This window comes from Melozone crissalis, unplaced genomic scaffold (genome assembly GCF_028551555.1).
Source record: "Melozone crissalis strain CALT ecotype California unplaced genomic scaffold, PUWL_Pcris_2 ptg000029l_1, whole genome shotgun sequence".
NCBI lineage: Eukaryota > Metazoa > Chordata > Aves > Passeriformes > Passerellidae > Melozone > Melozone crissalis.
The window spans coordinates 9,679,356-9,694,871 of record NW_026535807.1 but is presented as its reverse complement, the minus strand read 5'-3'; the positions used below and the strand labels follow the sequence as shown (position 1 = coordinate 9,694,871).

At 44.9% G+C, this 15,516-nt stretch overlaps 1 protein-coding gene across 5 annotated transcripts in view; it reads left to right on the top strand.

Moving 5' to 3' along the window:
- SLC6A6 (solute carrier family 6 member 6) overlaps positions 1–15,516 on the top strand; it is an 88,196-nt gene that overhangs the window by 29,682 nt on the left and 42,998 nt on the right. Inside the window, exons 1-3 of one of the 5 annotated variants that reach the window (XM_054280717.1) lie at positions 6,450–6,536; positions 10,353–10,388; positions 12,871–12,936. The exons of 1 other annotated variant lie outside the window; for it this stretch is intronic. In XM_054280717.1, the coding sequence (XP_054136692.1) occupies positions 6,506–6,536; positions 10,353–10,388; positions 12,871–12,936 (133 nt within the window). In that variant the 5' untranslated portion in view covers positions 6,450–6,505. Of the gene's footprint in view, positions 1–5,794; positions 5,971–6,449; positions 6,537–10,352; positions 10,389–12,870; positions 12,937–15,516 lie in introns of those variants that run through there. 3 more of the 5 variants (XM_054280718.1, XM_054280721.1, XM_054280720.1) reach the window with 3 other exon arrangements.

Here is a 15,516-nt window from a genome sequence, read left to right as displayed (position 1 = left end):
CTGCAGCATGGCAGGTGTGTTATTAGCAGGGAAAGAGGGAAATTCACCATGTGCCTCATCTCCAAGCACACCTTCTGCTACTGCAGTAGTGCTAACAGAGCACTTGGTCCAGTGAGGGAACATCACTTCCACTGCCCAGATGTGGAGCTTTGCTTTCAGAACTGAAATGCTGAGTGTGGACATGTGCAAGGATGGGCCAACATCTGCAGAGTTCATTTTGGACTGCAGACAAAGCTCAGAGTCACTCAGCACAGCTCACACGAGCTTCTCCCACGCACGAGTGCACATCACCTGAGCTCAGCAAAGCCTTTCTATGCAAATCCCAACTGCTCTGCATTGTGTCAAACAATGACTCCAGAATTAGATCCAACAAGATGTCTTTTTTTTTTTTTTTTTCCCAGCAAGTACATTCAGTGACTTAGCCTTTTCAGGGCTTATATCTTGGTTATTAATACTACCACTCGCCTTCTTTTGGAAAAGTGAACTCATGTGATAGAGGAGTTTTATGTGTCAAATTCTGATGCAGAAATTCTGGTACGAGTGCTTCTGTAAAATACAGAAGTGGAAAATGAAGGTTCTATGGTAGGAAATTATTTTCTTGTGTGGTTTTTAAAATAAATTTTATATGATTAGGCCAGCAAAGAAAAATGCCAACACCAAAAAATCCATTATCTGTTGTTCTTGTCCTGGTTTTGACAAATTTAGGCAGGCATTGCAAGATTTTATAAGAACAGTTATGTAATACTTCAGGCAAAAAAATGATTAAAAGAGATAAGTTATCATATATCTAGTACTAGGTAATCAGATTAAAAAAAAAAACAAACAACAACTGGGAAGTGCAATAACTAGATTTCCTAATGCCACATAAAATAAAAAGATGAGTACGTGTTTGGATTGCTGCACAGGGCAAGTGCCACAGAATTTTCCCTAGGGAACATTCCTCTATTGGCAAACTGTGGTCAAATGCAACAAACAAATCTTTTTTGTCTTTAATTATTGTGATTCTGTTTAAAAGTTAGAAGACGTCAATTTTAGCATGTGGAATGCAGTTGTGAAAGAAAATGGGTTTCCTGAATTTTCAGTGATTGACTAAAATTCACACACATACTGCTTTATTTTAATTTAAGGAAAAAGGATTTTGTTTCTTTATCCTGTTACATAACCCTGGATCTATTCTCCCTTGAACACACAAGTATGATTATCATTAATCTTAAAGGGAAACAGTTGTCTTTCAGAATCCTTTCTGAATTTCTAAATTTTTATCTTCTTTTTTTTAAAGTTAGATCCCAAATTACTGGATATGAATTGAAGATGAAAGCACATTGTTTATTTTTTTAATTACATTACTTTAATCTCATTTATACACAGTTCTTCTACTGTTCTTCCCAACAGCAATAGTGAAGAAAAAAAACATTGTTTTAGAGTGACTTCCAAAATACAAAACATACGGTTCATGCAGCATCCAGCAGGAGACAGACTACTTGTTATTGCTTTTTTAGCTCATTTTTATGAAACTGGCTGGCTTTCAGTTCAGAGACATTCTTTAATAATACTTATATTTTTCATTCTATAGTGCATTCCTTTCAAGGATTTTAAATTGCTCAGGAGATCTTGAAAATCCCAGTGAAAACCTTTGGATATAGGAGAGGCTTTTATTTCCAGGTAGCTGACTGTCAGTTACCTTGAGACACTCACTTTTTTCAAAAGCCAGTGTGACCACTTTGGTTCCAGGCTGTTTGGTTCCTGTGTGTTTGCCCATCACTTTAGGAATCAGCCACTGTAAAGAAATGGGCATTTCCAAACTCAGAAAGGACCAGCTCCAGCCTCTCAGCCCTGCTAAGTGCCTTAAGTTAATTTGTAATTAGCTTGATGTAAGGAAAGGACTAGAGCAGGCAATCCCATAATGGCTAGGCAGTCTCAAATATAAGCAAAATAGGCCAACCAGAGCATTAGGCAAGAGAATTTAATGCCAACTGGCTACTTTTCAAGATGATCTGTGGTTTTTCATTGCCTTTGTGTTTGTCTTGTAAGCCGGGTGCAGAGCTCTATCACTGGCAGGTTCACATGATGGGGAGTGCACCAAAAACACAGGTCATGTTTTGGTTTCTGTTTGATACCTTATTTATGTATGATTTATATGGATAAACCAAGAAAAATTAACTGTCCAGGCCATAGTTTCATCTAAAATAAACACAGACTAAAACTACAGCAACTTAGTGGATTGCGTGGATTAGTGAGATATCCCGGTATGTAACAGCAATAGCAACAATTTATTCCCCAATTTAGTAATGCTTAAAATCTGCAATCTAGAGTCACTCCATGATATGCAAATCCCTCACAAAATCTGCTTCCCTTTTTCAGGCTCAGGATCCTCTGCTATCCGGGCGAACCCCAAAGACTGACCCCATATAACTTTGTGTAGGAAATTAATGTATAGAAAATCATTAGTGCAATGGATTTATTCAGACCATGTTTTTGCCATTCTTGCTTACACAATCCTTTACAGACAGTGCTGTCCATTTCTCTCCTAAATTTCTGCTGGACTTAATGTCTGGATGAAGTTTTGGTTTTTTAAATTTTAATGTTTAGTTGTAAAATCTTCCCAATCCCTGCAAAATCTCCTCTTTGTCCATGCCCAGTCTTGGTCCTGAGTCCATGAAACATCATGTTCCCTCTAGCAGCCAAACAATGAAAACAAGGTTTCTCCTGAAAAATGAAGAAATATTGAATCAGTTACCATTTAAAAATTAATGTGAATTTGCTGATGAGCACATTTTAGGTCCTGGTGTAATATCCCTCCCTCCACCTCACCTTATGGAAACCTGAATTAGCTCTGCCATAGCCTTGGGTTAATATTCATCCATCTGAAATCTGGCACTCACATCCCTGCCCTTCAAGACCTCTCTACCCGGGTGCAAACACAGTGAATCTCTCCTGACTTTCGTGCCATCTCAGTACATTTCCACACGTTGTAACCAAGCAGGGGATTTGGCCCAGTGTCTTTTTTAAACCCTGTGACCCAGACATGGAGATTAAAAAAGAGTTGTGTTATCGGATTAAACAGATACAAGAGGCACTCGCTGTATCAGCATCCAACACCTTAAAACTCCAGCAAGTAGATCAGCATGGTAATGGCAAAAATAGTCTCTGAGAAAGAGGGAAAACTCAAAGGAAGGTGATGGCAAACCCGTGCCTTGGGCTGGGGTGCAGAAACCTGCCACTCTGACTGGTTGCCAACGCAGCCACAGGGATATGGTGTTCTGCTTGCTACAGCATCTTGATACAGGATACACTCGAGGTATAAAAGTCATTTGAACTCCACCTACCTGTAGCCAGAGTGATTTTGGCCTTAGTTAAGTTTGGGTTAATGTCTTCACAGTGGGGTTTTTAAGGGGTTAGGCTTGATTGCATTATGAACTGCATCAGCGGACACTGAAATCAATAAAGCTGCAGAAGCAAAAATTCTAACAGATTAAAAACAGACCTACATGAAAAGGATAGTAATTTCAGGCACCATTTGTATGCTTAATATTATATGCATGCTTATGCTTTGTAATTTGGGCTCTAACTTGTGATTTTGGTTACATAAGAGAGTGGAGAAGTCAGAAGCATTAGCGCTGCTGTGCGCCACTGCAGCTGAAGGCAGAGCTCCCCCAAATATTCATCAGGCACATTCTTAGAAATTGTGCTGTCTCACAATGAAATAACAGATAGCAATGTGGACATTTATGGCACAAAAGGACTTATTATTATTATTATTATTATTATTATTATTATCGTTATCATTATCGTTATTATTGGTTCCAGGTACTGTTTACATGCCTCTGACTTCAAAACAGCTTTGGCTGTTGGTCTTTTACCCCAAATATTTTATTTTTAAACACATGGAGAAACCATGTACTTTGTGTGGCTGACTTTTAAGAAGTGAGGAGCAACAGAAGAAGAGAGAGCAAGAGACAAAATACAGACTTTGATTCCTCTAGAGAACTAGAGCAAAATATTCCACTGCTGTCAGTGGTACAGCTGTGCTGGCAGGATCCTTCACACAGACAAGGCTCCAGCCACTACTTTCATTTCACTGATGTGACTGCTAATGTGACTCCTAATGTCACTGATGTGACTCCTAATCTGCATCTAGGCATCCTCACTGCAACCAAACAAGTGGCTGAGCCGGTGAGAAACTTTTGCTTCACTCCCTAGTGCAGCCAGAGCCGCCTGTTTGTGGTCCCTCGTGGAGCCTCACAAAATGTGAGCTGCCTCCTGCAAAGGATGCCTACGAATCAAAGTTGCAGTACACAAGAAACCTGAATCAGAAGACGTAGGTGGCAGCACGGACTACATCGTTAGGAGTTTAAACGAGGCTGTTCAGTGGAGATATGTCATCAATTAGCTGTGTATATCCTATCTCTATCTGGTTTTCTGCTAAAAACCTACTCACGTTTCAAATCAGCTCGGATACGGAAAATCACAGAATGCACTGGAGTAAGGGAGAATCGGCAGTGTGACTGTGGCACAGGGTTTTCTGGCATCCTAAATTGCCATCAAAAAGTGGGCAGAATGGTGCAGCTTTTGCAAGAACCAGCTACGGAAATCAGCCTTTTCTGAGCCCTCCCTGGAGGCTGCTGTGAAGGAATTTGATCCTCCCAGCAGCCTAAGCACAGGTTATGGGTTCCGGAGGTGGTCCCCCGGTAACTGCTGTCCTACTTTGTGGTGTAGAAAGGTTTCATCTTGTATTCGGGAAAACCTAGAGAGCAGAGGTGTGGGGATTATTCATTCTCCTCTGGTCCATCCCTGCTGTACCCAGTGCAAGCACCGTGGGACTTCTGTGAAACACAGATGCCCCAAAATCTCCTTTTCACCACAACTGTACCCCCACAATGCAAATGATATTTTGCAGTACAGAGGATCTTACTAAGTCTTCAGCAGGGGTTATATGAAAATGCCTCGCGACACTGTCTGCTGCTGAATCCTTTCATTAAGAGAACCAGGGGGATGCAGGTAGGAGCAAGGACATGTTTGAGTCATATACCCGTCCGCCTGCAGGGGAAGAGGACCTGCTTTCGGTTCTGTGAAACCCGACGCAAAACAAAACGTTGCCCTGCTCATTTTCCCCGCCGATCACCCCGGCCGTACTTTGTCCTCCCGCTGCCACCGGGACTTTCCGGTGCCGGGGATCGCGCTTGGGAGGCGGCAGGGCACAGCAGGGATGTCCCAGCCTCTCAGGCACCTGCCAGACCACGCTCCCGCCTTGCCTCCTCCAGCAGCAGACGGCTCCGGGAGCAAACCTGTCCCCAACGCCTGGCAGAGCGGCACCGGCTCCATAGTCCAGTCCCCCCGGGGGCCGGGGAGAAAGGCGGAGAGCCAGGGCCCAGGCGCAGGGACAGGCGGCGGCGGTGATAGCGCCGTGCGATGCTTTTTCTGTGAGAACGGCACTCTTTGTGTAAAGATATAAAATACCGACTGAAAAAATGCAGGAAAATGAGAAATGCCGGGACGAGCTCAGCGGCTGGGAGCCTCGCTCCGCTGCCTCCCGCCGCGGGACCGGGCCGGGTCCCTCGGGGCGGCCCCGCTGCCGCTCCCGCTGCCCGCGGCAGCCGCGGGGGAGGGCGGGCGGCCCCCCCGAGCCGGCGGCCGCTGCCCCGCACCCGCCCGCCCCTCCCCGCCGGCCCGCGGCCGCCTGCCAGCCCGGGCTCCGCCGCCGTGTCTGCGGCATGGCCCCTCCTCCCCCACACCCCTTCCTTTAGGCTCCCCCCTCCCCAGCAAAGAAGAGGCCGTGCCGGTGTTTTTCCACTCAGCAGGATGGGTGATGCTCAAAGCTCCCTCATTAGACAACAGACACGAGAGGTCAGGAAGAAAGCGCTTATAAATTACCGTTTCCTCCTGCTCGGCGCTGCTAGTCGCGCCGCACCGCTCCGCCGGACGCGCCGCAGGGGCGCAGCGGCGCGCAGGCACCGCGGCCAGCGGACACAGGTACCGGCACCTCCCGGGCGGGAGGGCGGGCGGGCGCCGGGGCTGCCGCTGCGGTGGCGGCGGTGGCGGTGGCGGTGGCGGGGCTGGCGCGGATCGCTCCTCGCTGCCGCCGCGGCGAACAAAGGGGCGGCCGCTCCGCGCCCAGCCGAGCCGAACCGAGCCGGGCCGGTGGCGGCGGCATCGTCCTCCCTTTGTCCGCCTCGACTCGGGCTGCCCCCGGGAGCGCTTTCCCTTCCCCCCCCCCCCCCCTTCCATTTATTTATTAATTCATCCTCCTCCTTAAAGCCCCCTCCTCCCCAGCTCTCGCATTACCTCGGCGGTGTTTTTCCTCCCCAGCGGTTATTTACCCCACACCTTGCGTTAACTTTTTTTGGCGATAACATTCTCAGCCATTCCCCCTTGGCGGCCCTCCAGCACATCGACGGCGCACGCTTCTCTCCCCGGCTATTTTTGCCCATTTTTTCTCCCACCCCTCCCCGCTGTGCTTTCTCTGTTTGCCGTGCGCTAACCTCGAGTGAAGAGACTGGTACAGGCAATGCTACATCTGATGCTAATGGGCCTACCTGGTGGGTAATACCGCTGCTGCTGCTTTCTTGTGATTTCCCTCATTTTCCTTTTTATTCCTCTCATTTTCCTTTTATTTTGTGGGTTCTTGATGTGCTGAAATCAAAGCAGTGATGGGGCTTAGAAATAAAACACAGGGACTACACAGGGCAGGTTACCAAGCTCAGCGTGGTGCGAAAGGGTGATAATTCTGGGTTTGTTTGGGGGTAACTTGGATCCAAAATTCACCCGCTGGCTTTCAGATAATGAATGCCCATTGCTGCCTGGTATTATAGCAGGAGGTATGTGGGAGGACTCACAAGCTTTCCATATAAGAGCATGGGAGAATTTATTTCACCCAGGCGAAGAAATGTGCAGAGTATGTGTTATTTATGACACTGAAGGCAAGCTGTGTTGTCCTTAGGCAGCTCCAAGAGTGGCAAAACTTGGTATTTAGAAATTGTAGAAGCTGATTTCTGCTGTTTAATAAGGGCTATGTTTAAAGGGAAGCATGGATGAAAATAAGGGAAAAAGTAGTGGGAGAGCATCCAGATAAACACTAAGAAATGCAACCCCACACTTATTCCAGCACAGTTTGTGCCAAGGTGTAAAGGTGGAGGTTTTTGATGAGTTCCCATGTTTTTTAACCGTATTGGGAAAGGCATTAAGAAAATGTGCCGAGAGGAGCTGGTTACGTTGATAGTGCTATTTTGGTAACTGCATTTTTTTTATTGCTTGCATGTGAAAATGTTTTGAGTTTTGGACAGGCAAAACAGTGAGGCAGTCCTGACGGGGACACATGTCATCGGCCGTGTAACTCAGGGCTCGGGTGACAGTTGCTACCGGTTCAGATTTTATGGCTTTAGGTTTGAGGGTAAATCAGCCCGTTAAAACCTGCTGCTGTGGAATTTCGATGGGAGAGGCTTTGGTGAGAGCTCTGATGGTTGTTGACAGCCGGGTGTTTACCCCTGGGTCTGCGCTCAGCCGAGCTGACTGCTCTCCGGCATTGCCTGCCTTTGCCACAAGTGGCACGGAAAGGTTTCCTTGAAGGTTATTGGGGGTTTTTTTTAAGCAAAATGTGTGAGCAGCTGAGGCAGCCAGCAGCGTGACAGTGACAGTGTCCCTCGCCCGGACCAAGCCGAGTCCGAAGCACGAGTGTGGAAGGAGGATGTCCGCCCTGCCCTCGTTGAACTGACATTAGAAACGTCATTTTTGGCACTTTCAGAGATAGTATCTTCCTGCTTCCCCTTCAACTGCCTCTTATCTGCTTTGCATGTTCTCTTTTTGTCTTTTTTTCTCTTTATTTGCCTTTCCCCTTCGCACCTCTCTGCCCGGGTGCGTGTTCCCGCTGGAGGGCGGCAGACACCTTTCCCTGCCCGGGCTGCCCGGACCCCGGCCCGCGGCCGCACTGGAGGGGCCGATTCTTGCTGCCATTTATCAACCCGCTGCTCCCACCTGCGCTCTGAGCGTTCCTTTCTGTCAGACTCGGCAAACAGCAGGAGATCGCAGGTGGCACCCTGATACCTGTAGGCCCCGAGAGGGTGGATGCGTGCTCGGGGGGGGCTGCATCAAATTCCTGGGCCATTTGGTTTGTTTGCTTAAGGAATCTTGGTCTGGAATCGGGTAGAAATTTGGAATCTTTCAAATGCTACTGACTTCTGGTTTATTTGGTTTATTTCCTTTTCTGTAACCAGAAACAAAATTTGGCATACAGCTCTTCATCAGTAGTTTCAAATGTGGAGCTTTTGTGTGGGTTGCCCGTAGCTTTCATGTCAGAGGTGAAATGTTGGGGCAGTGGCAGGAGACTTCAGTTGGTGTGAAATGCTGGCAGAAAAGAGGTGCCACATTGTCCTGGAAAACGAGGAAGACACTTTAGCTTGGCTTGCTCTTGCTGCAGAGTGCTTGGGAAACCTCCCATGCCTGAGTGGAGTTCTGTTTGTAAAGCCTTGGTGAGGATCTGGTCGTACAGCTAATCGTTGCTAATATTTCAGTGAGGGTTTTTTTAAATCAATACTCTTAGTGTATCTTAGTGGCTTCCAGCCAGGTCCTATGGGCTGGATGTTTCCAAAGAGACTCCTGGGCACTTTCCAGACGGTGATATTCCTAGGATTTTCATCACTGCACATCAAGGCTTAGCAGCAACTCCCTATTATTTTAATTTTGCCCCTTCTGTATTGTCCAATGCCCCATATTTTCATTCCAGTGGGCAGTGGGGCAACATTGCACCAATGCCCCAGTGGCAGTGCTGCCACTTCCACCAGTAAGGGGAGTCTCTGCAGTGGTGCCCTACTGGGGTTTAAATCATGCTGGCAAACAACTCTGAAAAGATTGTGCTGATTAGTTTCTTTTAAATTTAACCATATTACAACACTTAAAAATGGATGGGAAAGCCATGGTAGTTGCAGCCTCTTGTAAGTAATGTTTATTTGATTGGTCATATGAATAAATTGTAGATCATTTAAGAAGTGAAGCTTTGAATAGATTACCCTGTCGGATTAGTGCCTTCGACTTTTCATCACTAACTTAATGACCAGAATGGATCAGGGTTATTTTTTTAAAAAGTAATCCCGTGTCTGCTCCAGTAAGAGCTCTATACACAGAACTAAAATTTATTCTGATGGCACTTTAGGGGGGCTGCTTGCAGGATTGAATCCTTGACCCTTAGAAGAAAGGCATGAGGATGAAAATTCAGTGATTTAATATTTGTTGAATTTCTTCCATACATGCCTATTTAATTGAATCCTCAGCTGTTGTAGCGCCATGGATTTAATTGATTTGTGTGAGCTTTGTTTACATCCCAAGGCATATAAACTTTAAATTGCTTACATAGTAGCTAATATTGATACAAAGTAATACAGTAGAAATTAATTGAACATTCCACTCTTCACTGGAATGATGTCTAAAGACTTTTTTCCCCAAAAACCTGCTGTTGGAAGGGCTGCTGTGTTGCCAGTCCATGACTCTGAAACCATGGCTGATGTCCTACAGCATCCTCTGTATTTCTGTCAGTCTCTTTTTTCCCAATGTTTCCAGATTTACACCAGCAAAAAGCCATTTAGTGCCAGCCCTAAACCCTGTTCCAAGAGCATCCACCAGACCCACCAGCTCAGCTGGTGGCAGGGGAGCGTGAATCAATGCCAGCAAGGGTGGGTGGGTGGCAGCAGGGTGGCAGTGCCATGGTGCAGGAGGTGGCTGTTAAGGCCTGTGGGGAAGGTTCCCCATTTTAGCAGTTGCTGGGTTTCCTGTTGTGGTTCTGTGCCGCTCAGAATTGTCACAGCCTCCAAGGATGCCTTCGCTGCTGTGCTGCCCAACCTGGGCTTGAATGCAGTCAGTGCTTGAGCACTGGCATGGAAAAACCACCCTGCTGTGCCAAAATGCAGCAGGAGGGCTCTGCTTCACGGTGTTGGTGTGAGTCCCATGTCTGTAGGTAGGAGAACACCCCATACACTGAGCCATGGGGTTGTCGCTGAGCTGGAATGTAGTTAAAGGTTCTTTTATTTTTTCATTTTTGATCCAGATCACATGGCATTTGTATTTTGTTTCACTGCTGCAGTGTAATTGTCCTGCTATTTAGAGGGATATAGTCATATCTAGAGACATATAGAACTATATGTGATGTTCTACATGGGATGAAACACACAAGGAATGATCTCCTGTTTTGGCTTTGATACTACATTCAGTGTCTTGATGTTCTTCAAGCAGGAGTTTTTACTGATGAAATTCAGAAAACGCAGTGCATTATAGCATTGAAACATGTCTGACTTATTTTGCTGGACCCATTTTTTTTCCTTTAAAATATTTTTTCCCTTTTCTTTTTCTCTTTTGTTTTTTCCAAACAGGAAAAGAAAATACATTCAGCAGAGATTCTTCTTCATGTAAGTGTTATTTATGCTTGTTTATGAAATTACAAAAAGGCTTAAAAAACTCATTAAAACATTAAAATACTGAACGCTTACCATCTGTTTGTAGAAACCAAGTATAGAGCATGCAAAAATAGGCAGTAGTTATACAGCAATAATGCTCAGCAACTGAAATCTTAAATCTGTTTGTGCAGTTCTTCTGTGTGTATCACCACAGAATTTAGAAAACGTTGCAAAGCACTTTGCAGACATTTTAAGCAGCATGCCCATAAAGTGTGTAAATCCAGGGATAATGTTAAAATGGTTTGCAGAGGAGACACATAAGTGAGAGCTTGATTTAGCACCCCAGAGTCCTTGCTCCCCAAACGTTGTGACAGAGTCAGCTTTTGTGCCTTGGATCCTACAGAATCCAAGCTCTGCCCATAGAGCCATTTGTTGTGTGCAGGTGTGTGTATGGGTAAGAGAGAGTGTCTGTGTGTGCACCTGGCCTCAAATCGCCTGTAAATATTTCAGGCCTTCTCTACAACCTCTGGTGATGCCCATTGAGGCAAGAGTAGATGCCACCAGCCATTGGTGGGTACTGTTGCTAATGTTTTGTGGAAGCACTTGGCTCCAGCCTGGCTCTCAGTCTGGGGGAGCCTGTTAAAGAATTCCTCGTGGGACTGGGAAAGCTGCATGCCATAAAAACCCAACAGGTTTTTTTCCACACCATCTAGCGACCTGGTTTTCGCAGATCTCAGCTTTGAAAACTGTTGAGTAGTATAGAAAGCTCTGCTCTGGTATTTCTTCCTAGTAAATAAATCTGATTAAATGTTTTTCGGGGCTGCATAGATGAAGACTCTCATTGCCTTTATGCAAAATTAGCTTAGCAAGGAGAACGACTGCATTGTTCCCAATGCAGGGCCCGCTTCGCATAACTTCCGAGCATGTACTGTGTCCAGTGGCATGGCAAGCCCACGAGCACTCACCTCAGGCTGATTTCCCGTAAATCAATTTTTTTTTTTTTTTAACAACATGTACCTCGGAATTGCAGCACTCCATTATGCTTGCGTAGCAACTTGCTGGTTAATATGTAGCGAGATGCCGTGTGGTAACAAATGGGGTTTTTTTGCTATTGTTGAGCTGGAATGTTAGTTCAGCTTCTAGATAAAAGTGGCTTGCGCAAGGCGTCCCGGTAGACCATGATTTCTGTGGCTTGTACAGTAGTTCTGTAGGCAGCCGTGTTCTGCTCTTCCTCTCCCCTGTGCTTCCCTTCATCTTCCTCGTGAGCGAGGGGTGGGCTGATGGAAAGGCAGGAGCTGCCCTTGGCATCCTGCAAAACACCAGCGTGGGGTTCTTATTATGCCTGTTGCTAGTCAAACATCTGTTGAAAACAGTCTTTATTCTGGTTGTGTTGCTAGCAGAAACGATGTTTTATGCTTTATTTAATAGCTTTAAACCACAAGTGTTCTTTGGCTGGTTTTATGGAAAAGACAATCTTTTAAAAAAACCCAAAAAACCCAAAACCAAAGAAATCCAGGACTAAGTGAAGGATACCCTCCCAAAGATTAAAGAATCCTCTTTTCCTGCTGCTGGGAATCCTAGTTGAGACTAGGTTAAGCATTTGTATCTTTGAGAAGGTACATCATCATTTTTACAAGGTAACAGAGAAGAAAAAAATACAGACGGTTTTTGAGTATGAACATTTTCAACATTTGTAGCTCATTATTATTTCATTGTAGAATGGAAAATTCAAATCTCTTGAAAATCCTGTGAAGCATATGCTTCCCATAGATTATAAAGGGGAAATGGTGAAGCAAAAACCCCCTTAAGGGAAGAAGCTCCCAAATAGAAAAGAACCCAAAGAGGTGAACCCTACAGCAGTGACTGTATGGTGTCTGGAAATTGCAGAATAACCCCACACTGCAGATCTGGGGAGTTTTGCTTATGGACTGCAGTATCCCAAAGAAAATTCCTAAGTCCAGTATATATTCTCTAAAATGAGTAATGAGAAGTCAGTGGTCCAGAGGCCATTTGCAGTGCAGCCTTCCATCACATGCTGTGGCTTTTCGATGGCTGACGGCAAGCTTTGAGCACCAGAGCCTCCCTCCTCTGGTTCTGTGCATGAAATATTATGACTTTGACTGATAACTCTGTTTGTGCCTGTCTGTGCATTGGCTTCCCTTGGCTTCTACAATGGTAGGAGTTTCCAAGAGAGAGTTAAACGCCAGGGATGGGAGCATGGAGGTTACAGTGAAATGGCAGGATGGTGAAGCATCCAGGACAGGGATCTCTCCCAGGTCCTGTTCTGAGGTGGCTCCTGTGGCAGTGAGAGCTCAGTGGGGATTAACCCCTCAGGCCATGGCTTGGGCCAGTCTCTGTGACAGGAGGTGACCACTCCGAGAAGGGGCTCTTTGTGATAGCAACCAGCCATATGTAGTTGTAATGATAAGAAAGGGACCATCTTATTTTAGTCTCTTTGCGACAAATACTACCACAATTCATTACTTTCCATCAGTGCCTCATCCTATGGAGGAATCACCACTGCCCATCTACATTGAGGAGGGGACAGAAGTCCCGATTGGTGAGTGCAGTTGGGATGGGATTTGTTTAAGGGAGGGTATTAAGGGTACCTGGGTTTTATATTCCTCACATTTGTGTGTACCCATTTGTCATTGAAAATGGTAAGGTCTGTTGCAAATGTTTTGGGGATTTAATTTTATATTCTTCTTTATTTTTTATTTGGAGCTCCTGAGAGTTGTTGAACACTGCTAGCATTGGTTTTCAGTTAATCATAAATCAAAGTACCTAATGTATGCAGTGACACTGAAAGCTTCTGTGCAGAATGTCTTAACACAAGGCGGAGGAAGACCACGAGTATCACAAGAGATAGTTCCCACTTTGGCCTTTGACCTCAATGTTGAGGGACTTAGCATAATCTGAGGTCTGGGTCAGCATTTTTGCTCTTGCTGACTCTCTCATGCCCAGCACCCAATACTCACATTGTCCACACCACTGCACAGGCAGAAGAGAGGCAGAGAGGTTTGCCATGCTCCTTGGAGTGCTTCACCCCCAGCTCTGAGCTCTGGTGTAGATGTATTGTCACTACCTGGATGTATAGGTTGAGTGCTGTTTTGGGGCTTTTTTAAATAGGGAACCAGTCTTGAAGATAACCTGTAAAAGAACACAACTAAAAGATCATTAAGTTGGACTGTTGTGATCTTTCTGGACAGTAGAAAGTTGGGATGGCAAAATTTCCCTGAGCCCCATTCTTATACAATCTCTTCTGGACTGCATACAGTAAGTGTGCCTTAGCTCTCACCTTGGGAATCTTCCCTGTTGAGCAGATGTGTCTCTTCAAACTACTTTTTCTTATTATATATCCTGAATTTTTCCATTCCTAAATTCAAGCAATTGCTTCTTGTCTTACTATCTTTTCAGCTAGATTAATTACCTTCCTCTACACACAGTACCTGGAAGGTATTTATAGCTGGATCTCAACCCAGGAGTCTTCTCTTTTATAGAACATATTAATTTTAGCTCTCTTACTCTCTCCTTAGATCACTTTTGTTGTCCTTGTTTGTATTTCCTTTAATTTCTCTATCTCCTTTCTAATCTGTGGAGATTTGAACAACTCATAATTTGTTCACTGTGGCTGTTTTGACATAGCACTATGCTTTAGATTTCCTATCACCCCTTCCCTTGTCCACATCCAGAAATAGCTTAGCCTTTGACCCTTCTGCATCACTCAGAAGCATCACACAGAGAAACTCTATTACTTGGCTAATCTTACCTGCAGTCACCTTTAGGTTATTCTTGGATTCATGGCTTTCCTACCTGTTCCTCAGGCAATGTTACTGCTCTCCTGGGATGTTGGGCTTTATGCTTCCTAGCACTAAATGCCCATCCCATTGCTTGCCACTTATTTTATCCAGGAATATTTTGAAACAGTATGCCATTATTTATTTTAACACCCTGGGATTTTATCATTTACATAGAAATTGTTACTGTTTTACCATATGTAGAGAAAAGTACTTAAAATTTTAATATTTTGATACCTATTACAGCTGTCTTTTGCATGTTAGTCCAGCTTCATCATTCTTATTTGTATATCCTGATTTTCCTTCCTCTAGTTAAAAAAGTTCATAAAAATTGGCAGGTTTAGCCTTCTCCTTGTCTTCATTTTGTCCCTTTCCTCATTATACAATAAGAATATTGTTTCTGTACCTCTCCTATGCATGGCATGATGGTCTTTCCCATAGCAAATCATTTTTTCCTCACCTCTCCTGGGGCTGTAGTCAGCTGAACATCTGCTGGACATTAGACCTCTCTTGTAGAAGGTTCTCTGTTAAGGTTCTGTCCTGACCCCTGGAGTTTCATCTTGTCTTTCCCACTGCTCTGAGGAAACCTGGACCACTGAGGTGGTGGCACCTGCACCACAAAAAATACTGTAGGGCTGGTGAGTCACAGAACTGACCAACCAACCAACCCAAAAACCCCAAGTATGAGTGGAAAGCTTTTTAGAGGATGTTTGTTCTGTGCTACAAAGCAGGTTTGTTGGATCAGGCCGTGAAGTGCAGCACCAGCAGTGAAACAGCCAAATTGGGCTGGAGAGGGCACCGTGTTTGCTTATTCTAAATAAGTGTCTGGACTGTCAATACAGCCAGCTGTGGTCAAGGGGCAATGAGTGGGAAAAGTAAATGATGCAGAGATGAGGGCAAACCACAAGCTCTGGGTTTGGTATCTGAATGTCTGACGTGGGTCAGGGCTTTTAGATGCGCATAAATCAAAGTAGGAAGCAGCTGCAAAGTTCTGGTCTGGGTCTGGATCTCGGTATTGATCCTGATTTCCATTGATCTCACCAGTGTGATCCACATCCAGGGTGCCCATTTGTACCTGTGCAGACCAGAACAGGGATAAAATAAAGCCCTGTCTGCATTTAGGCTGGAGAAAAATAGCACACAGTGCAGTTGTTAAAACATTTCATTCAGCACAACCATCATTTACTTTTAAAAGGTTGTTTGTAGAAGTTAGGTTAATTCCTCATCTGAAACACATTTTGGCTGCTATGTGGCATACATACTATTCTGACCCAGGCCTGACTGATGGTGGTAGATTGCTTTGTAGCTTCTGTATTTATTAAAAAAATAGAAAAATCAGTAGA